Below are 21,722 nucleotides of genomic sequence, written 5' to 3'. Positions count from 1 at the left end.
CGCCGATGATACCCAGTTATACATCTCCACCCCATGTCCAGTCAGCGAAGCAGTGGAAGTGATGTGCCGGTGCCTGGAGGCTGTTGGGGCCTGGATGGGTGTCAACAAACTCAAACTCAATCCAGACAAGACGGAGTGGCTGTGGGTCTTGCCTCCCAAGGACAATTCCATCTGTCCGTCCATTACCCTGGGGGGAGAAACATTGATCCCCTCAGAGAGGGTTCGCAACTTGGGCGTCCTCCTCGATCCACAGCTCACATTAGAGAAACATCTTTCAGCTGTGGCGAGGGGGGCGTTCGCCCAGGTTCGCCTGGTGCATCAGTTGCGACCCTATTTGGACCGGGAGTCACTGCTCACAGTCACTCATGCCCTCATCACCTCGAGGTTCGACTACTGTAACGCTCTCTACATGGGGCTACCTTTGAAAAGTGTTCGGAAACTTCAGATCGTGCAGAATGCAGCTGCGAGAGCAATCATGGGCTTTCCCAAATATGCCCATGTCACACCAACACTCCGCAGTCTGCACTGGTTGCCGATCAGTTTCCGGTTACAATTCAAAGTGTTGGTTATGACCTATAAAGCCCTTCATGGCACCGGACCAGAATATCTCCGGGACCGCCTTCTGCCGCACGAATCCCAGCGGCCAGTTAGGTCCCACAGAGTGGGTCTTCTCCGGGTCCCGTCAACGAAACAATGCCACTTGGCGGGGCCCAGGGGAAGAGCCTTCTCTGTGGCGGCCCCGGCCCTCTGGAACCAACTCCCCCCAGAGATTAGAACTGCCCCTACCCTCCTTGCCTTTCGTAAGCTACTCAAAACCCACCTCTGCCGCCAGGCATGGGGGAATTAAGACTTCTTCCCCCCCCTAGGCTGATACAACTGTATGTATGGTATGTTTGTACGTATGTTGGTTTTATACATTTAGGGGTTTTAAGTTAGTTTTTAGTATTGGATTTTTTACTGTATATTGTTCATGTATATTGTTCATGACTGTTGTTCGCCGCCCCGAGTTTTCGGAGAGGGGCGGCATATAAATCCAATAAATTGAATTGAATTGAATTGAATTTTTAAAAAAATCAAAACTTAGAGATATTTTGCAGAGCCAATAACCTAAATATGAATTGAAATAAAAATCATAAGAAAGCTTTGAATACACCATTGTATGAGTTAATTCCATAGAATTGATTCATACCTTAAGAAGTAGTTCTGAAGTTCCTAGGATATTAATAAGGTGCAATCACTTTTATTTCTTTAGAGATATATTTTAGTACTTTATCAAAATTGCCTAAACCAGTGATGGCAAACCTATGGCATGGGCTCCACAAGTTCGCCATCACTGCTGGCACATGAGCCGTTACCCTAGCTCAGCTCTAATGTACATGTGAGTGCCGGCCAGCTGTTTTTTGGCTTTCACAGGGGCTCTAGGAGGGTGTTTTTGCCTTCCAGAGAGCCTCCAGAGGGATGGGGGAGGGTGTTTTTACCCTCCCCTGGCTCCAGGGAAGCCTTTGGTGCCTGGGGAGGATGAAAATGAGCCTACTGGGCCCACCCGAAGTTGGGAAACAGGACATTTCTGACCTCCAGAGGGCCTCTGGGGGTGGGGGAAGCTGTTTTCACCCTCCTCAGGCATTGAATTATGGGTGTGGGCACTCACGCATGCGAGATAGCACATGCACCTACTCTTTTGGCACCCGAGGAAAAAAAGGTTTGCCATCACTGGCCTAAATAATCTTGGGATAATTTTTGGACAACAGCAAGTCAATTTGCAATATAAAACCAAAGGAACAGTATATATAAAACAAATGGGTTCATAGTAGTGGTGAGTTTCTACCGATTTGCCCTGGTTTAGGAGAACCGGTAGCAGCAGCGTCGGGAGGTTCTGCCCACCCACCCATCATGGACATTCTGCACGTGCGCAGAAGTGTCGCAAGTGCATGCTCCCATTTCTGAACCAGTAGCAAAGGTAAGTAGTTCACAGCCAGAAATTCTGCATAAACATCAAAGATTTGATCCATGATTGCAAGCCAAGACAGACCTCAGGGGAAATGGCAAGTGGGGTTTAGGGCAAACCTAACTTAAATCCTGTTACTTAATATCATTGAGAATATTTCCTATCTCCCTAAAATCATACTTTTATTTGTATCGCTATTAGATTGTTTCTAGATTTAGCTAACTGTGCTGAACTTCCTTGAAAACTATGAAGGAAAACATTTCTGAATTTAGTCTTCAAGTTATCACAAATTCAACTTAGATGTAGTAAACACGTTTATCTAATACTCCAGAGAAATAGTTTTCAGTTACAATTTCAATCAGTGAAATTTGTAATAAATGTACCTTTGACACATGCAGCTTTATTTTAAAACTATTTACAGACATTTCAAAACAATTCATTTTACCACAATGCAGTTAAAAACTCTCCCTCCCCCCAAAATAGCATTTTATTAAGAAAAAAATCTATCACAATAGTAGTCCAGTAAAACAATGATTACATTTACATGTCAAATATCATTATTATTCATGTGTAGTACTTGGCTTATTGCTCCAAATATTAATCTTAAAATGCCAACAAATTTATACCTTGTATGTTAAGGTTTATAGTGTCACAAGAATCTGTCTTAAAAAGGAAGAGACTATGACAAACTTCCAAAGTCTTTATGAACAAAAATACTGTACTTACCACAACATGTATAAATAGTTGTGTTTAATTAAAAGGTTTCCACTAGAAACAGTTGCATTAATAGACTTGACGTATACATCAAACATCAATCAAACCAGAACTTTGACAACTTTGATTGATAAATTCATCAGTCTTGGTACAATTCATGATTGCTTTTTCTTCTTTGGCTGCTCATCAGAGTTTAATTTGCGTTTCTTAGCTGAGCTGGGTTCATCGTTTTCACCATCTTCAAAGAAGATACAGTGTATGTAAGCCAGAGTTTTCAAAAGCCACATGTGGAAAATATTATCAATGATATCTGCTTTTGATGACTACATTGGCCTGGCATCCATGCAGTTTTATAGGCATCAATACAAAGGCAGTTCAAAGTTGTTGCCATTTCCTGGATTTCCCCCGCAAATCCCCCCCCCCCCAAATGACCATATCTAGATTGCAGATGTGGGAATTTTGTAATAATCAATCATCCAAGTATTAATCAGGTCCAATTCTTTTTAGCCTCTTCATCATTGAATTGCTTTTATGATTAAGAAGTTACAGGAATGGAGATTAGGGAAATTTCCTTAGCCATAATAGTAGTCTAGCTATGAATTCAATGACTAAGGGCTTTCCTTCAATGGTGATATTTGAAAAGAGGCTAAACAGATCACTCGTGGATATTTGAACTAAGTCTTCTATAACTTGGCTTACAACTTGTGGATTTCCAGGTATGTTAGACCAATATTTCTCAAACTTGTCAACTTTAAGGCTTCAACTGTGGGGTTGATGTCTATATGCCTTAAGGTTGAGAAGTTTGAGAAACATAGTGTTAGATTTTAAGCACAGCCAGGGGCTGAGACTGGGACAGGCAATTTCAGTGCCAAGGTGGCATGAGCTTTTGAATCTTCCCCTTATCTAAGAACGTATTGTTTAATTTAATCTTTAAATTTTGTTCCTATTTATTAAAGCCATGTTCAATTTCAAATAATTCATCGTCTTCAGACACTGGTAGATAAGGTTATCCTTAGACATTAAACAGCAAGACCTTTTATTAGTTGTTAGTAAAAACTCCCTAGGAATAGAGGAATTCCATCTAGGTGCTGACGTATAAAATTGAATGTATTAATCATGCCAATCAAAATACACATAAGAATATGCCAAGAAAGATTTGGACTTTCTACATTTCATACGAAGCTGCCATTAAGTATAAGATTAGGTTTGATACCGGTACTACTAACATTATAACTGGATTCAAAACTACCACATTTTTAGGAGTATAAGACACACCTTTTTACCCCCCAAAAGAGGGTGAAAACTTGGGTACATCCTATACACCAAATGTAGCCCCACCCAGCCAACTTTGGCTTGTGTCTCCCTGCAATTTACCTCCTTGCAGCAAACAGGCAGAGCTTGATCAGCACAATCAATTGAATTGATTGCCTCCCGACCCACAGCTGATTCAGCACAGGCAAGCCATGTGTTAGAACTGAAAGTGAAACTAGCTGTAAGGAGGCAAATTGCTGGAGGTGGACTGCTGGCAATGTTGGACTGCTGAAACTGCAAGGAGGTAAGTCAATAACTATAAATGTCTATAGAATGTTTAATTTATTTTTTAAAGACTACTTTATTATTGTTCTAGACAATGTAACAAATGAAGAAGCTTTTTAAAATAAATGGTTGAGCTGAAGAGTCCCAGTGCTATTGTATCTTCTTTTAAATAAGAGAGAATAACAATACTTCCAGCAAGCCACATCAAATTTAAAGATCTATAAATGTATAATCTGAAATGTAAGTGTCCTGTTTAGTATTAAGATAAGGCAGCTGAGTTAAACCCTGAATTAGTCATGTTAGGAGTAGACCTATTTAAATAACTACATTTAAGAAAACTTTCTGGCATTAATATACTGCCATAATGTACATTTCTCCATTCTTTGCCATTTCTATGGGTCAAACAAACATGCACAGAAATATACAGCAAACAGTGTATATCATCTGTAGTGTTTTCTGTTTGGCAAATTGCTGGGAAGCAGAGGCCTTTTTTCCTTGTTTTTCTCCCCCAAAACTAAGGTGCGTCTTATACTCTGAAAAATACAGTATTCTACACAATTCATGTAAGAGATACCAATCTTCAAATAGAGAAATATACAAAAACAGCCAACATTATTTATTTTTAATGAAATTGAATACTATATACCTGATTCAACAGTTTCTTGTTCTTCTTCTGGTAAGAAATGTGCATTGTTTACATGCCTTGGAGCATCATCTCCATTATCTTCATAGATATTTGACCATTTGATTGCCATATCACGTTCAGGAGGAGGTGGAGGCTTTTTTTCTTTGATAGCATAAGTCTCAGGGAGAGGCACAGCGTTTGTGGTCCATGCCTTGAATTCCTTAGGAGGCTGTTGAAAGAAATATGAAAAGACCAGTACAGGAAAATTATATTTCAAAAGTATGACTATAACAGATACAAAATACACTTACATCTGAAAATCTAGCCAAGATGTAATAAACATTTAATCTTTATGCTAATTCGGTTTAGGTATACAAATAGCTTAAACAAAATATTCATTGTAAGAAAGGTACTCACTGTAAGAAAAAGTGAAAATAATAAGAAATTAATGTAAAAAAATAATACTAAATTCTGATCACGTAGCAACTAACTAAGGTCACTAGAATGGAAGGCTGATGGTGCCAAGCTTTCTTTCCTAGAAATCTGGCTTTATGACATTCTTTGCAGCTGTGGTTTGGTATGTCCCATGTTGATCACCATTTTTCCTGGGGGGGGGGGGGATTCCATTTGCTGCCATCTTCTATCACTAGTGATTGAGAGGGAGATGCCACAAAAACCACAATCTTGTACTAATTTTCTAACAATTAAAACATCAAGATATATAAAGTGGTAGTGCCTTATCCTTGTTATGTCACATGGAGGTTGGTAAGTAAAGTGTTTTATGTCTTCCTTTCCCCAGCATTGTAAAACAATATCAAAACAGATAAGCAAAACCAAACTTTATTTTAAGCAGTAGATAAAAAAACTAAAACCCCTTTAAAATTGTAAATATTAAAATGCAAACATGCAATGTAGAAATAGACCAATTATCATTTTTAAAATTACAATATCCTGGACCAGAGATCACTAAACTCTTCAGTTCACCTAACCCTTCATGAAGTTTCAAATTGTTCACTGACTCCCACATATTATATGAAAATAATAGAATAAATATTATTGTAACTAATAACAATACAAGTGACAATAATAACAACAATCTTTAGGGGTTGATATTGACTACTTTAGGAAATACCATATTAGTGCTGGCAGCTAAAAATAGATGATTGTCTCCAAGTACAATATCTCACAGGTTCCAAGAAGGTTCTGAAGAAAATATTGGAGACTTTTCTGTCTCCAACCAAGGGAAGGGATGAAGAAACATGATCAAGAGCCATATCTCACGAGTGATGTTTACTGTGTCTATGCTTGTGCTTTTGATTGAACGATGGGTGGCTATATAAATGGTTTAAATAAATGAAATAAAATAATCTGGCAAGCACAGAATGATCGCCTAACATCCTAGAAGATTGGAAAGTTTCATGTCCCATATCCCGCACAAAGTAATAATACTGAATGGAAAAAATTGAGCTTTGGTGGTGCAGTGATTAGAGTGCAGTACTGCAAACTACTTCTGCTGATCACAGGCTGCCAGCAGTTTGGCAGATCAAATCTCTGTAGGCTCAAGGTTGACTCAGCCTTCCATCCTTCCAAGGTTGGTAAAATGAGGACCCAAATTGTTGGGGGCAATATGCTTACTCTCTGTAAACCATTAGAGAGGGCTGTAAAGCACTGTGAAGCAATATCTAAGTCTAAATGTTATTGCTAAAAGTCATTCCAATTGATTTAGCCTTTTGAGCTATTCAATAATGTGTACCACAGGGACAATATTTTTTGTGTGTGGGCTGGGCCTTCAAGGGAGAGCCAGCTTGGTGTAGTGGTTAAGGCATCAGGCTACAATTGGGAGATCCTGTGTTCTAGTCCCACAAAACCACTACTTATTTCATTGATGCATGAAAAGGAGATGCACGAAAACCTATCCTATTATTATACAGTTACCCTAGCCAGATCAAATCCTTTGGCTGCAATTGGCTAAGAAGGGGCATCCTTCTCTCAAGCCTGCCTAATCCTAGGACTTCCTTAACCATGGGGGAGCCACTCGCAGTGGCTAGAGTGCAGCACTGCAGGCTACTTCAGCTAACTGATAGCTGTCCTGCAGCAGTTCAAATCTCACCACCGGCTCAAGGTTGACTCAGCCTTCCATCCTTCCGAGGTGGGTAAAATGAGGACCCAGATTGTTGGGGGCAAGATGCTGATTCTGTAAACCAAGGGCTGCAAAAGCACTGTGAAGCGGTGTATAAGTCTATATGCTATTGCTATGCTATTTGCTACTGCCAGGAGAAATACGGACTAGAACAGGGGTCGGGAACCTATGGCTCGCGAGCCAGATATGGCTCTTTTGATGGCCGTATCTGGCTCGCAGACAGGGCTCCTAGCACTGAGCTCCCGCTCGCAGCTGTCCCCTGGCTCCTGCTCGATGCCACGGTTTTTGGCGCTGTCCTGCTGGGCCCCAAAGACGGAAGGCAGGAAGAAGGAGAGCTCCATTCTTCTCGCCTTTTTCCCGCCTTCCGTCTTTGGGGCACAGCAGGACAGCGCCGAAAACCGCGGCATCGAGCAGAAGCCGGGGGACAGCTGCGAGCGGGAGCCCCAGGAGGGAAGTACCGGCAGCGCCCCGCCCAGCTGAAGCTGCACTGGCGTCGGCGGCAAATGTCCTTTGTGGCCTGGTGGGAGGGGGGGGGATGCAGCGGCCGCAGGCAGTCGCAGGGAGATGGCGGCGGCGAGAGGGAGCTCCAGCTGGGCTGGGGGTTCGGGGGGGCCATGAACGCCGCCCGGAGCCAATGGCTTCTTTTGGGCTTACTTGAATTCCTGCTGCTGGTAAGCGCGCGCGGGTGGCCGGGTGGGAAGGGCGAGGCGCGAGGGGGAGGCAAGTGGAGAAGCGGAGAGAGAGAGAAGTGGACCAAAAGAAAGAAAAGGGAAAGAGAGGGAGGGAAAGAGAAATGGAGAGGAAGGAAGGAGGGAGGGAGGGGAGGGAGGGGAGAGAAGGAAGGAAGAGAAAGGAGGGTAGAAAGAGAGGGAGAGAGAGAGGAGAGAGAAAGGAAGAGGAGAGATAGAAAGGAAGAGAGAGAAAGAAAGAGGGATAGAAAGAGAGAGAGAGTGAGAGATGCTCAGTGAGCCTTTCTTTGAAGTTGCCTTTCTTTCTTTCTTTCTTTCTTTCTCTCTTGCTCTTTCATTCTTTTTTCTTTCTTTTGCTTTCTTTCTTTCTCTTTCTTTCTCTCCTTCCTTCCCTCCTTCCATTTCTTTCATTCCCCCTCTCTATTTTTATTTCTCTTTCATTCTTTCTTTCTCTTGCTTTCTTTCTTTCTTGCTCTTTTTCTTTCTCTCTTTTACCTTCCCTTCCTCTATTTCTTCTTTTCTTTCTCCTTCCTACCTTCTTCCCTCCCTCCCTTCCTTCAGTCCTTCCTCTCTTACTCTCCCCTTTCATAAGTTTCCTTGCTTCCTTCCTCTGTTCCTGTCCCTTCCCCCTTTCTTTCTTTCTTTCTTTCCTTTCTTCCTTCCCTCCCTCCATTTCTTGCTTTCCTTCTCCTTCCTCCCTTGTTTCCTCCCTCATTCCCTTCTTTCACTCCTTCTTCTCTTACTCTCCCCTTTCACACCTTTCCTTGCTTTCTTTGCACCCTTCCTCTGTTCCTGTCCCTTCCCTCTTTCCTTCCTTCCTTCCCACCCTCCGTCCATTCATTCACCCATTCCTCTCTTGATCGCCCCTTTTACCATTCCTTCCTTCCTTCCGATGTGGGCCTGGGCCAGCAGAGTAGTTTGCTTTTGCACCCCGTCTCGAGCTCCCTTGGTGCCAACCCGGCCCTCCCCACTTCAGAGAGAAGGGGGAGAAAGAGAGAGAGAGAAAGAGAAAGAGAGAGATAAAAAGAGAAAGATAGAGGGAGGGAGAGAAAGAGATAGAAAGAGACAAAGAGAGGGGGAGAGAAAGAGAGAGAGAAAGAAAGAGAGAAAGGGAGATACGTACGGCTCTCGCGGAATTATATTTCAAAATATGTGGCGTTTACGGCTCTCTTAGCCAAAAAGGTTCCTGACCCCTGGACTAGAAGAACCTTTGCTTACCTCTTCGGGAGCTCGCAGGACCCGACTCTCCCAATCGATCTCCTTATGCAGCGGGTTATACAGGAAAGCCGGGCGATTCACGCTGCGGAAGAGCTCGTCGGGCCCAGGCAAGCGCGATTTCCCCTCGGGGCTGCCGTTCTGGGATTGCTGCGAAGACCCCTTGGCCCCCCGGCCGGCGCCTTCCTCGTCCTCGGCATCCGAGCCGCCGCTCGAGCTATTGTCGCTAGCGTACGCCGCGAAGAAGCCGAGCGGATCTTTCCCCTTCGCTGCTGCCATGGCAAGGATTGGTGCCACCGCAACACCCGTCCTCGGGAAACGGCGCACGCGAGACGAACGTTCCGAGTTCGTGCCATTATGCGGGAACCCTCTCTGGTTCCCTTCAGCCTGTATGTACTACCTGCCAGGGGTCCCCGGGCCGGATTCGTGCCTCCGCTCGGAAGAATTCCCTTCTTCTCGCCCATGGATTTAATACGGACATAGCTTTATTAAACTCTTGAGTTTAATAACCCATTTATATTTTAATTTTAAATAAAAATAATAAAAAAGAATATTGTATCTTTTCCCCGAACCTTCAGTTTGATCATTTATCCATTCTAAATGTCGAAAAGCATCGAAAGACGGCTGCCGTATAGGCGGCAGAGATCCGGACCGCTGCTAAATGAAAACACGGGTTTAAAATTCTTCATCGCTCCTTGTAGTTGTCCTCATTTTTGCAGCCCAGATTAAAAAGTATGCAAGTCAGTTATATTTTTCTGCACGTCTCTGTAAACGGGTGGTATGAAAAGTTCTCGCTGTATTCGTTTGAGTAGAACTGAAGAAATCCCCTTATTCCTTTACAATATTTACCAATAAGATCCTTCCATATATACACTGCTTCTTCCATATATACACTATATATACACTGCTCAAAATAATAAAGGGAACAATTAAACAACACAATATAACGCCAAGTAAATCAAACTTCTGTGAAATCAAACTGTCCACTTAGGAAACACTGATTGACAGTCAATTTCACATGCTGTTGTGCACATTCAACTTTGTACAGAACAAAGTATTCAGTGAGAATATTTCATTCATTCAGATCTAGGATGTATTATTTAAGTGTTCCCTTTATTTATTTTTTTATTTACTCAGGAGTTGTGTGGAAGCAGCAAGGGATGATCACTGTGGTCGAAGATAAAATTGGATAGCAAGCACTAAGAAATGAAAGCATTTTATTGCATTATCAAGAACAAGCAAGTAATTATTAGCAATTTTTATCAGAAATTGAACAAATCCAACACATAAATTTGCCATTTTATGTGGATGCAGCAATAAGAGAAAATCCAGACATTTCCAGAAAAGATATTCTGTAATTCTAGAACAATTTTATTTTGTTGCTTGTTTGCCTGCTTAAATGCCATCAAATCAGTGACAATTCTTAGTGACTGCAGTGTGACAATTCGTACTTTGACAGTGTCATAGCCAATGACATTCAAGACAAATCCTTTTGAATATCTTCCCCAAAACTTGCCTTAACCACCACATAGGTTGGTTTTCTTTAGGATGATTGCCCCTTCGCCCCAATCAGATTCTTCTGATTTTGAACCCATTGCTGCTTTAATTGAATTCATTGACCTTGCTGCTGATTGACTTCTGCTCTTTATTTCTATCTTTCCTAACACAATGAAATTCTCTAGAGCACTAGGTCTTTGTTGAATGTCTCCAAAGTGAGCCTGGTCTTTTGTTTCATACAGAACAAGTGGAATAAGCCAAAACACATAGACTTGAATAAAAAATATACATACATAAATGTCAACAGTTTTTAATAATAATTTATAATTTAATAATAATAATTTATTAGATTTGTATGCCGCCCTTCTCTGAAGACTCGGGGTAGCTTAAAATGATGGCTTAAAGTGATGGCGTACCTTAAAAAGTGATAAGCAACAAGACTTTGAATACAATGGCAACTTCTTATAAAGAAAACTTATATGTCTTATAGATGGCATTTACCACCTGCTAGATTAGCCAAAATGTTCAAAAATGTCCAGCAATGTTGGAAATGTAACCAAAAATCTGGCACATATTAACATCTGTGGTGGACGTGCTAAAGTAAAAATATTTTTGGCATCTGTATATGTATCACAATCTTGGTTTTGCCTTTCTTTGGGGGGGCATTTTTTTGGACCTGAGCAGGTGTGGGCCCATGATGCACGGCCAAGTGGTGCAGGAGGAAGCAAACTGGCAGCAATGTAAATTAGAACCCACCTCTGCTTCAGTCAATAGGAGAGTAGGAAAAGCAGTACTGTATTGGCATACAATCCCCCAAATGATAAAATGATCTCAGTCCGAATCCAAGGCAAACCATTCAACATCACGGTAGCCCAAATCTATGCCCCAACTACTGGTGCTGAAGAGGATGAAGTTGACTGGTTCTATGAAGCAGTCAACTTCTAGAATTAACATAAAAAATGATGTCCTAATCACCATGGGGGTTTGAAACACTAAAATAGGAAGTGAAAAGATAACCAGAATAACAGGAAAGTTTGACCTTGGAGTACAAAACAAAGCAGGGCACAGGCTGGTAGAACTTTGTCAAGAGAATATGATGGTCACTCTTTTCCAATAACCCAAGAAACAACTCTACACATGGGCATCACATCAGTGGAGGGGACAGTAGTCCAGCTGAGATATCCAAAATCTTAAAAAATAATGCAGTCAATTTTCAAGCAAATTTGTAAAACTTTAACAGTGGCCTCAGGATTGGAAAAGGTCAGTTTACATTCCAATTCCAAAGAAGGCAATGCCAAAGAATGTTCAAACTACTGCACCATTGTACTCATTTCACATACTAGTAAAGTTATGCTCAAAATCCTACAAGCTAGGCTCCAGCATTATGTGGACCGAGAACTAGAAGTACAGGCAGAATTTCAAAGAGGCAGCGGAATTACAGATCAAATTGCCAGCATACTCTGGATCATGGAGAAAGCTAGGGAGTTTCAGAAAAACATCTATTTCTATTTCATTGACTGCTAAAGCCTTTGATTGTGTAGATCACAACTAATTGTGGCAAGTTCTTAAAGAGCTGTTAATATCAGACCATCTTATTTGTCTCTTGAGAAACCTATTTGCGGGTCAAGAAACAATAGTGAGAACTGGACATGGAACCACTGATTGGTTCAAAATTGAGAAAGGAGTTCGGCAAAGCGGTATACTGTCACCCTGCCTATTTAACTTATATGCAGCGCATGTGATGAGAAAGGCTGGGCCAGATGAATCACAAGTTGGAATTAAGATTTCCGGAAGAAATATCAACAACCTCAGATATGCAGATGATACCACTCCAATGGCAGAAAGTAAAGAGGAGCTAGAGACTCTTGATGCGGGTGAAGGAGGAGAGTGCAAAAGTTGTCTTGAAATTCAACATTAAGAAAACTAAGATCACGGCATCCGGCTCTCTCAATTCCTGGCAAATAGATGGGGAAGAAAGGGAGGTAGTGACAGATTTTATTTTCCTGGGCTTCAAGATCACTGCAGATGGGGACTACACCCAAGAAATTAAAAGATGCTCCTGGGGAAAAAAGCTATGGAAAACCTAGACAGCATACTAAAAAGCAAAGGCATCACCCTTCCAATAAACGTGTGTATAGTCAAGGCCATGGTTTTCCCAGTTGCAATTTATGGCTGTGAAAGTTGGATCATAAAGAATACTGAGTGCAAAAGAATTGAATCCTGCGAGTCGCTTAGACTTCAGGATGATCAAACTGGTCAGTCCTAGAGATCAACCCTGACTGCTCTTTAGAAGGTCAGATCATGAAGATGAAACTCAAATACTTTGGCCGCCTAATGAGAAAGAAGGACTCACTGGAGAAGAGCCTAATGCTGGGAAAGATTGAGGGCAAAAAAAGAAGGGGACGAGAGAGAATGAGGTGGGTGAATGGAATCAATGAAGCAGTCGGCGTGAGATTTAATGGACTCCGAGGGATGGTAGAGAACAGGAAGGAACATTGTCCATGGGGTCGCAATGGGTCAAACATGACTTTGCAACTAACAACAGTTCATACAAACGCTTTCTTAAAGAAAGTATCTTTAAGATAGTTTAAGCCTGTTGGGAACCAGGCAGTGAAAGAGGTAAGTGAGTGAAGTTTCTTCTGTGCATGCACGGGATCTAGGTTGCATGCAAAACCATCTTGTCCTTGGATGACAAATTTTAATCCAAAACATCCAAAAATTACAAAGTGACCTGCAACAAAGGACCTGTTTTGAATGTATTTATAAAATACTTATTTTTAAAATTGCTTCCTAATAGTATAAGTAAAACTATTGAACGTTTTTTAAAAAACCAATTAAGTTTATTATATAAATGCTTCACAGATTGCTCACTTGTAAATATTTGTAAAGCATTAAACAGCAACCAAACTTCCAAATATTTTTTCAATTCAACATTGTTTTATATAAAGTATATATATTTAAAAATATGATTTAAGAATATAATGATTTTCAAAGACATTAATTTAATAGAACAGTATGTTATTTCTCATTATGTATCTATAATAATTCACACTGGTTTTGGTATACATAAAAAAGCACAATAGAGAGAGAGAGAAAACCCTGATATAATTTCAGTACTAAGGCACTAGGAAATTTTTAAAAGAAAATATGACAAAGTAATAGGGACAATCAGTCTATAAGTATGCAAATACATTATTTTCTTATACATTTGGCAACATCTGCAGTTAGTAGTCAAACAAGGAAATTCATCCTCTATAAAACATAATGGAAGTTTGAGCTGAGGTAGCATTTGACATTAAAAGTTGATAACAGAAATGGTCAATTACAGACGACCTGAAAATCAATTAGATTTGATTGTGGCTTGACAGAGTTTTGTATCCTGAAACATGGGCAGTGCACTCTGTAACACAACTTAGCACCAATCTGAATTCATATAGAACAGATTTCAGCTCTGGATATCTAGTAACGTGACCCCAAAAGGTTATAAGCTTTTAACATTATATGATTTATATACATTAAGTATATATTTTATATTTGCTCTAAGACAATTCCTCTTTACTGAATGTGGCCCAGGCAAGCCAAAAGGCTTATCACCCATGATATAGTCTTCTTAAAATACTGGGCTGTAATCTTATGCATGTCTAACTGGGAACAAGTTCTAAAGCACCGTGAGATAGATTTCAAAGCTACTTATTTGATTAATTTAGATAACTGGCTGCAGTTTCATCCAAAATGTTGTAGAAGAACATTTTAAAAAGAAAATGTTTGCTGTTCCAGAAGCCCAATGGAAGTTGTTTTGCTTTTGGCTAGTAAAATTTAAATTTAATCTAAAAATACTGTTTCCTGTTGGCCAAAAAACAAAAATGGCAAAATATAAAAAAGAAATGCTTTTATGCTACCCTGAAAATAAATATGCTTTTAAACGAATCTCCTCTTTACAGTGTTGCACCTCAATCAAGCCATGAGGAGAAAAAAAATGAGATATGATTTTATACTCCCTGAGATGGCATAATAGAAATTATTTATCCAACACAACATTGTTTCACCTTGAGAAATAAGCATGGAAATTGAGAAGTTTCATTATACAAATATTCTCAAGATTGTAAAAGTGCAAACTTAAAATATATCCTCTAGAAGTGAGCTCCACTGAGCTCAAACTGACTATCAAGTAAGCATGCTACAAATATTTTAAGCTCTACTTCTTAAAGGACTGTACACATTTAATGCCTAGCATCTTATAAACTCCCTAATTCAAAAGGGATTTCTTAATGGCTATAGTTTTCCAAAAGTATACTCGGAGAATTCAATCATTCAGAATAAAAGAGTCCTTGCTTAAAAGCAGTAATTGGGACTTTTCATCAAGTGATGCAATTACATGACCATGGTGTTTAGTTATCCGCAGTTCCAGAAGTCCCTAGTTACACTGTTAAACAAGGATGTTAAGCAAGGACATCAAATTATTGCAACTGCCAACTCCCTCGACTTTGTCAGAAGCAGGCAGGCAGCTAGCAAATTGGGATAACATGGACTGAAGGATGCAGTGATGATTGAAAATCTAGGTCAGTTGCTGAGTGCCTGGATTACATTCAGGTGGCTGTAGGGGTGCCACAACAGCCAGAATTTCATGGATTGGTTAAGTACCACTCATTTAGATGGTCAGTGAACAAGCAGTTGTTAAACAAGGAGCACCTATATGAGACCAATCAATCTTCATAGATATTTACAGTACTGTAATTCCGAAGATATTTCCCCCTCTTTCATTACTTCCTGATCCTTCTGTTCAAACAGAATGCAATATTTTCTAAACATTAAATGTTCAGTTGAAAACTTTATTCCAATGTAATAACCCTAAGAGAAATAACTCCAAACATCAATCTGGAGTTTCTCTTGTGCTAAATAATTGTCCACATGATTTATTTGAATAATCAGTTAAATCTTTTAGTACAGGAATCAGGTATGTATATGACATAATTTCTGCAACTATTTTGTCTTCCATTATGGAAGAAGAAAATAAGTTGCCTGACATTATGAACTGAATGAACGTAGTAAACTTTTGACTAAAGTGTAAAAATATTAAATCCTTTAAGTATTCCCATATTGTTTTTCAATATAGCAATGCCACTGTTTACTTACCTATAAATCCCTTTGAAATCAGTGGGGGCTTACTTCTGAATATCTATGTACAGGATTGTGTTATAATTTGCATAATACAAGCAGCTTCATGATTAGTTAAACGTGAATATTTTTGGAAAACACCTACTTTCAGTTTTCAAAAGTAATGCAACCAAGTACAATAAGACATTTTAAAGATGAAACATTTTCTGCAGAATTATATAAGGCAACATGTGGCATGTTATCTTTTCAAAGTTATTCAAGAAAAATAATCACTATGGAAGAACTGAGCGGGATCGTAAAGGTAGAAAGGGACTGTCACTGGAAGTGGTGGATATTTCCTCTTGCTCACTCTGCAAATCTGTTGGAACAGGAGGCGCTCCAGGATCTCCAGGTCCCGGAAGAGTAGAGAAAACTGAATTTTCCATGTTTCCCACCTCTGTAATAGGTAAATTCATTGAACAAAGAGAAGAGGCAGATACAAAAGCAGCTGTACTATATTCTTCTGGATGAAGGTAGGTGTTTTCTCTGTCTCTCTGTTTTTCAAAAAAATTAGAGTCATTTGACTGCGATCTAGAGAGATTGTTTGCTTGCTCACATACTGAAGCCATGCAGTTGTTACAACGTGTTCCTGTAAAAAAAACCACCCAACTGGATTATTTACAGTTATCTTTTAAGTATCTTGTACAAGATATTTTAACTACAGTATTGCTATAACTTGCATCATTTTGACACATGAAGTTTCAGATTCATATAGAATTTTTATCCTAAGATTAACTACCTAGGCTCTCTTGACAATGAGGTGGGTGACATATAAATTTAATAAATAAATAAAATTTAGTTTAAGAAATAATAATAGAGTTTTTCTTGAATAAATGAGATGGTTTGGTAAGAAAATGTCTGGAAACCCAAGTTATTATACAGATTGCCCATACAGTCCTTTGGATCAGGTTGCTAAGTATTTATAAAAAAACATATCTTTGCCACCTTGAAGTTATTAATATGAAATCTTGTCCATGTGGAAAATTGGCAATCAATGTAAATCTTTTAATTATAGGGTTATATATAGGAACAATTTTGGATGGTGCTTAAGAGGAACACAATATATAGTGCACTGCATTAATTAATGTAGGAAGTTACCAGTGCATAGGGTACAAAAAACCCAAGCTGTTTAGGTCCAAGAACAGCAGTAGCTGCCATACTAACCAAAGGTCATGTCTTATTAGTAATGAACTTTATATCCCTGGCATCTTAGAAACAATTAATTTATATTTTTTCCCCTCTGCTGAATAGAGATCAATCCCAACTACCAATATATTTTCAGGAATTTGGAACTAAGCATCCATAAAAATTTCATTTTAATAAAATTTTATCTAACACTGTCATCCAGTTACAGAGATGCCTCTACAGCTTTTTTTGAAAGGAAAAAAAAAGTATTCATGCCATCAACAAAGTGGACACACTGTGCTCCATATGTCCTGGGGACTGCCCCAACTGACTTAACACTGGAGAGAAAATGTGTTAAAATATCTTGTGATATTTCTGGGCAAAACTGCCTGAAAATTCCAAAACACTAACTAACTAATAGAATTACACTCTCTTAATGCTAAATTGTCTGTTTGGCAAACCAAAGTAAAAAAACCAGACTAGAACTCACACTGAAATAGATGTAAATACAGTGTTCCCTCGATTTTCGCGGGTTCGAACTTCGCGGAACGTCTATACCACGGTTTTTCAAAAATATTAATTAAAATATACTTCACGGTTCCCCCCCTATACCACGGTTTTTCCCGCCCGATGATATCATATGTCATTGCCAAACTTTTGTCTGCCTTTAAAAACATTTTTTTAAATAAGCTTTAATAAATAAACATGGTGAGTAATAATCTAAATGTTTGCTAAGGGAATGGGAAATTGTAATTTAGGGGTTTAAAGTGTTAAGGGAAGGCTTGGGATACTGTTCATAGCCAAAAATAGTGTATTTACTTCCGCATCTCTACTTCGCGGAAATTCGACTTTCGCGGGCGGTCTCAGAACGTATCCCCCGCGAAAATCGAGGGAACACTGTAATCAGTTTCTTCTAAGACTAACAGAAACTCAACTGCTATCACCATTTTAATATTTTACGTCCAAAAGAGATATGAACAACTGAAAAAATCTTACTCAATGTTTTAAATCCATTGATTACTCAGTGATGCACTTTTCAAAATCTAGACCTTTACTTTTCAAAATCTAGACCTTTACAATCTAGAGAAGGACTGAAATGTCAGGTTAATTTTACAACTGCAAAGACTTAAAATCTTATTTCTGAAATCTGTCCTCTTGGTCATGCAAATAGTTTTATTTTTGAAGAGCTCAGCAGACTTTTTATAATTCTGTTATAAAACTGATATATATTTACATATATATCATCCCTGAATGTTACTAACCTTTGAACCATTTAAATTAAACCTACATGGTATACTACTAGTAAATGTAATAGAGGCAACAAAAGAAGACCTCTTATTTAGCTACTGTCATACAATAAACATAACAAGTGCTCTATCATTGTCTAGTCTACTTCAACATTTTCAGTGCTTGAGAATCAAAAATATTCTATAAGGATATGATAATAATACATAACACCATTCCAATACACAATAAAAACCTCAAAGCACGATTTAAAAATCATTGTGTAGCTCTTATATTTGAATACATATCACTATTTCTAAATTTGTGGATTCAAAGGCAAATTATTTTGACTTACCTTGTTTGTGACTTAACAAATTCATAGCAACATACTTAAAAGTAAATATGCATAGGAAAAAGGCTATACAGCTACATATTTTATAAGCCCTTTTAAAATATACAATATTTAGTTATTAAACAATACCTTTAAGACTTTCAAGTTTTTCATTTTTTGCTTTCAACACAGCATCAGTTATTTTTTCTAACAGGAAGTTTTGTGTTTTTTCACATTTGATAGATTCTATCAATGTATCCAGTCCTTTTGGATGTTCTGCTAAATAATCCAGCAGTTTCCCAGCCTTTTTCCTACTTGAGGTTCGACAAGAGATTTCTTCAGTATCCTCTCTACTCAATATTTTCTTTGAACGTAGGTAGTCAAAGTGTCTTTCTGCAATTATTTTGTCACACAGATAACGGCGTAATCGTTCTAAAACCTAGCATAAAAATAAAAGCATGTTAATAAAACATTAACTTTATCAATACATAAATTATTCTTTGTATTACTACTAAGGAGCAATGAATCATAAATAATCCCTGGCAAATAAGTTTTAGTTAGACTTTGCAGTACTGTATCTTATCAAGAACGAGTCATTCATGCCTTGGTTTCAAATTTCAATTCTGTTCATGAGATAATGTAATATAAGGATTACTGAACTAACAGTCAAATATCACAAAGTACTAACACTAAAAAAAGGAACTTAACACTCTTTGGTAAAGACTACTAACATATTTTATATTATACTATCCTAGCTATACTCTCACTTCAGTAACATTTAACTGGGTGAAATGGTGCATCTTAGGGCAACCATTTTTGAACTAAGGTTGCTCAAATGGACTAACTTACAGAATGCATCCAAAACATAGGACAACTCCCATCAAACTAAAATTTGGCAAATTTTTCAAAACAGATATGACATATAATATTTATGACATAAAAAAAACCAATTTATGATACAAACATTTGCTATACAGTATAGTTTAAGATCCCGCTCAGTTCTTCCATAGTGATTATTTTTCTTGAATCACTTTGAAAAGATGATGCCAAACTAAAGCCAGTCTGTTTCATCATGTTGTGTCCATACAAAGGCTTCCTGACCCGCATATGGGTTTTAAATGAGATGATGTTCTGGGATTCTTATTTTTTTAATAGGCACAATTGATGCAATTGATATGATAAAGGCCTTTGAATAAACAATGAAGTACATACATAATGACTTTCTCAGTTTTCCAGTGTGCATCAGTGACAATGTTTCATATTTCTTGGCCTTTTTAAAAGCCTACTTGAACATCTGATATCTTCTTCCTACATAGAACTAGAACTCTGCATATGTTAGCATTATTTTGCTAACATATGAAATTAAGAATATTGTGCGATAGGTTGCACGTTCAGTCAAAACTTGTTTTATTCAATTAAATCGCTTTCATTCTCAAAATTTGGTTAGAAACTTTACCCATTCTTTTTTATTATTCAAATAAATTGGAGTTCAATGTATGATTTAATATGGTTATCTGTTTATTTAAAATGTAATATTATTCTCTGAATACAATTCCAATATAAAACAATAAATACAATCTAAAAGATCACAAGAGAAATTGACTCGTGATCTTAAACAAAAAGTGAATATTCTATATATTGTAGATCTATACTTTTTGCTAGAAAAATCGGACAAAGGCAAAACCAACTTCCACTGACTCATTCATGTACAACATTCAGAGATTAGGAAGGGGAATTCCTATAAACACTCCAAGACAACCTGCTATAATAGGAAAGTAGAATTTGGAGAAGACTTTTATCTATTAAGGAAAACAAGGGACATGGAGAATGAATGGAACGCTGAAAAGAAATCTAGTATAGTGTAGCAATTAAAATGTGAAATAAAGACTGTGGAGACCAAGAATCAAATCCATCCTTTGCCATCCAGGTTCCTTGGATGAGTTTGAGCTAGTTGTTATCTCTATGTACTATCTCAGAAGGACCCAATTGTATGAAAATCTATCACACCACCTGGAACTTCTAGGGCAGGCTTACCTAAACTATAAGGTGTATCTACCTTAGAGAGATGAGACAGAATTCAGCAGTGGTATGAAGAACCTCTTTGTTCTACATTGTTACCATAAATCCTCCTTTTCAAAAATACTAGCTTCAAGTGAATAATATAGTGATACAGTACAGGCAAAATTGTGCCCGAAATTTATGTCGCAAAAATTTGTTCAGTGGGTTTCCCTCCATTTTATGACTTTTCTTGCCACATTTGTTAAGGGAATCACTGCAGTTGTTAAATAAGTAACACCATTGTTAAGCGAACCGTTTCCCCATTGACTTCACTTGTCAGAAATTCCCAAAAAGGAGATTATGTGACCTCAGGATGCTGCGACCATTATAAATACGAACTGCTTGGCAAGCACCCACATGTAAATCTACCTGACCATGTGGGGGGGGGGGGGGATGCTGTGATGGTCATGTGTGAGAAAACGGTCCTAAGTCACTTTTTTCAAAGCCATGGTCTTCAAACGACGGTCACTAAGCGAAACATTGTAAGTCAAAGACCACCTGTATTCATGTCACGAAATAAGAAGGCTGCCTTCCCCAAATTGTGACAGATTTCGTCCTTCCGCTGCCAGCAGATGGAGACAAAGCAGCATCCCACCAAGCGAAGCTTTGAGGCTTGAAGCTTTCCAGTCAGCAGAAGGGAGCCCCGCGCGAGGCAGGAATGACGTCAGAACGGCAGGAAAGGCCACACCTGGCGGAATTCCCCGCAACGGCGATGCTCGCAGACCAACCGCCAAACTTGATGCGCCAGCGCCATGGCAACCTGAGCCTCCCCCCCCCCCACCGTTTCCCCTCCAATGTCTGAAGGTCCCCCCCATCATCGCTCCCTTTCTTCCAAACAAGGAACTGCAGGCTCCCTTACGTCGCGCGCGTATTCGCGCGCCCGCCGTAAGTCGCGAGCTCGCCACCGTCAGAACAACCCCTCCACCCCACCATCCAGGCGCTTCGCCTCGCTTACTTCCTTTTTCACCTCCGCCATTTCGTCTTCGGTGAGCGACCGCCCGGCCGCCGTCGGCTCAGCCTCAGCCATGGCGGAAACAGCAGGACGCCAGGAAAAAGGCAACGAGGGAGAAGCGACCCTTCCGCGAAGCCAGAAAGGTTAGGGCCGGAGGTGGACGCCCTCGGAAAGAACTCCACTTCCGGTACCTTGAGGCGAGCGGCGCCACGCCCCTTACTGGCAGGCCCACGCGGAGGAGGCGCGCCTAGTGTCGCGCATGCGCTTTCCATAGGGGGGGGGAAGGCTTCCTTATTTGGTCGTGGGTGTGGATTTCCGTCCCGGGTTGTCACTCAGTACTAAATTTGGAGTTAGGTTAGTAATATCTCAGTGCTTGGTGTCAAGGTGGGTCGCTTTCTCTGTCGCTGGCAGGTCTCGGAAGTGAGGACACGGGAGATTATTATTCCCTTGAAAAACTTTGGAGCTAGACCTTATGTTCGCTTTATAACAATTATTTGAATAACGTAGCTGAATTTTT

At 39.4% G+C, this 21,722-nt stretch overlaps 2 protein-coding genes across 2 annotated transcripts; both read right to left on the bottom strand.

Annotated features, from left to right (window-relative positions):
• Nucleotides 1-2,325: 2,325 nt before the first annotated feature.
• Nucleotides 2,326-9,328, bottom strand: C3H1orf52 (chromosome 3 C1orf52 homolog). Its single transcript, XM_070749036.1, is given in 5 exon segments — nt 2,326-2,897; nt 4,842-5,049; nt 8,868-9,221; nt 9,223-9,258; nt 9,260-9,328. Coding segments are annotated over 5 exon segments (750 nt in total). The 3' UTR covers nt 2,326-2,814.
• A 3,851-nt stretch (nt 9,329-13,179) lies between these two features.
• BCL10 (BCL10 immune signaling adaptor) lies at nt 13,180-21,398 on the bottom strand. The gene is made up of 3 exons (XM_070746625.1): nt 21,209-21,398; nt 18,346-18,634; nt 13,180-16,104 (listed from the first exon to the last, which is right to left on the bottom strand). The coding sequence occupies exons 1-3, from the start codon at nt 21,278-21,280 to the stop codon at nt 15,749-15,751; spliced, it is 717 nt and encodes a 238-aa protein (XP_070602726.1). The 5' UTR covers nt 21,281-21,398; the 3' UTR covers nt 13,180-15,748.
• Nucleotides 21,399-21,722: the final 324 nt, after the last annotated feature.

This window comes from Erythrolamprus reginae, chromosome 3 (genome assembly GCF_031021105.1).
Source record: "Erythrolamprus reginae isolate rEryReg1 chromosome 3, rEryReg1.hap1, whole genome shotgun sequence".
NCBI classification, from domain to species: Eukaryota; Metazoa; Chordata; class Lepidosauria; order Squamata; family Dipsadidae; genus Erythrolamprus; species Erythrolamprus reginae.
This window is presented reverse-complemented; position numbering and strand designations above follow the sequence as displayed.

Excerpts from the sequence above, each read along its gene's own strand:
- BCL10 (XM_070746625.1), bottom strand. The coding sequence starts at position 21,280 with ATGGCTGAGGCTGAGCCGACGGCGGCCGGGCGGTCGCTCACCGAAGAC. Across the intron at positions 18,635-21,208 it reads TGGCGGAGGTGAAAAAGGAA|GTTTTAGAACGATTACGCCG; the intron begins GTAAGCGAGGCG and ends TTTTTATGCTAG. Across the intron at positions 16,105-18,345 it reads AAAACTTGAAAGTCTTAAAG|GAACACGTTGTAACAACTGC; the intron begins GTATTGTTTAAT and ends TTTTTTTTACAG.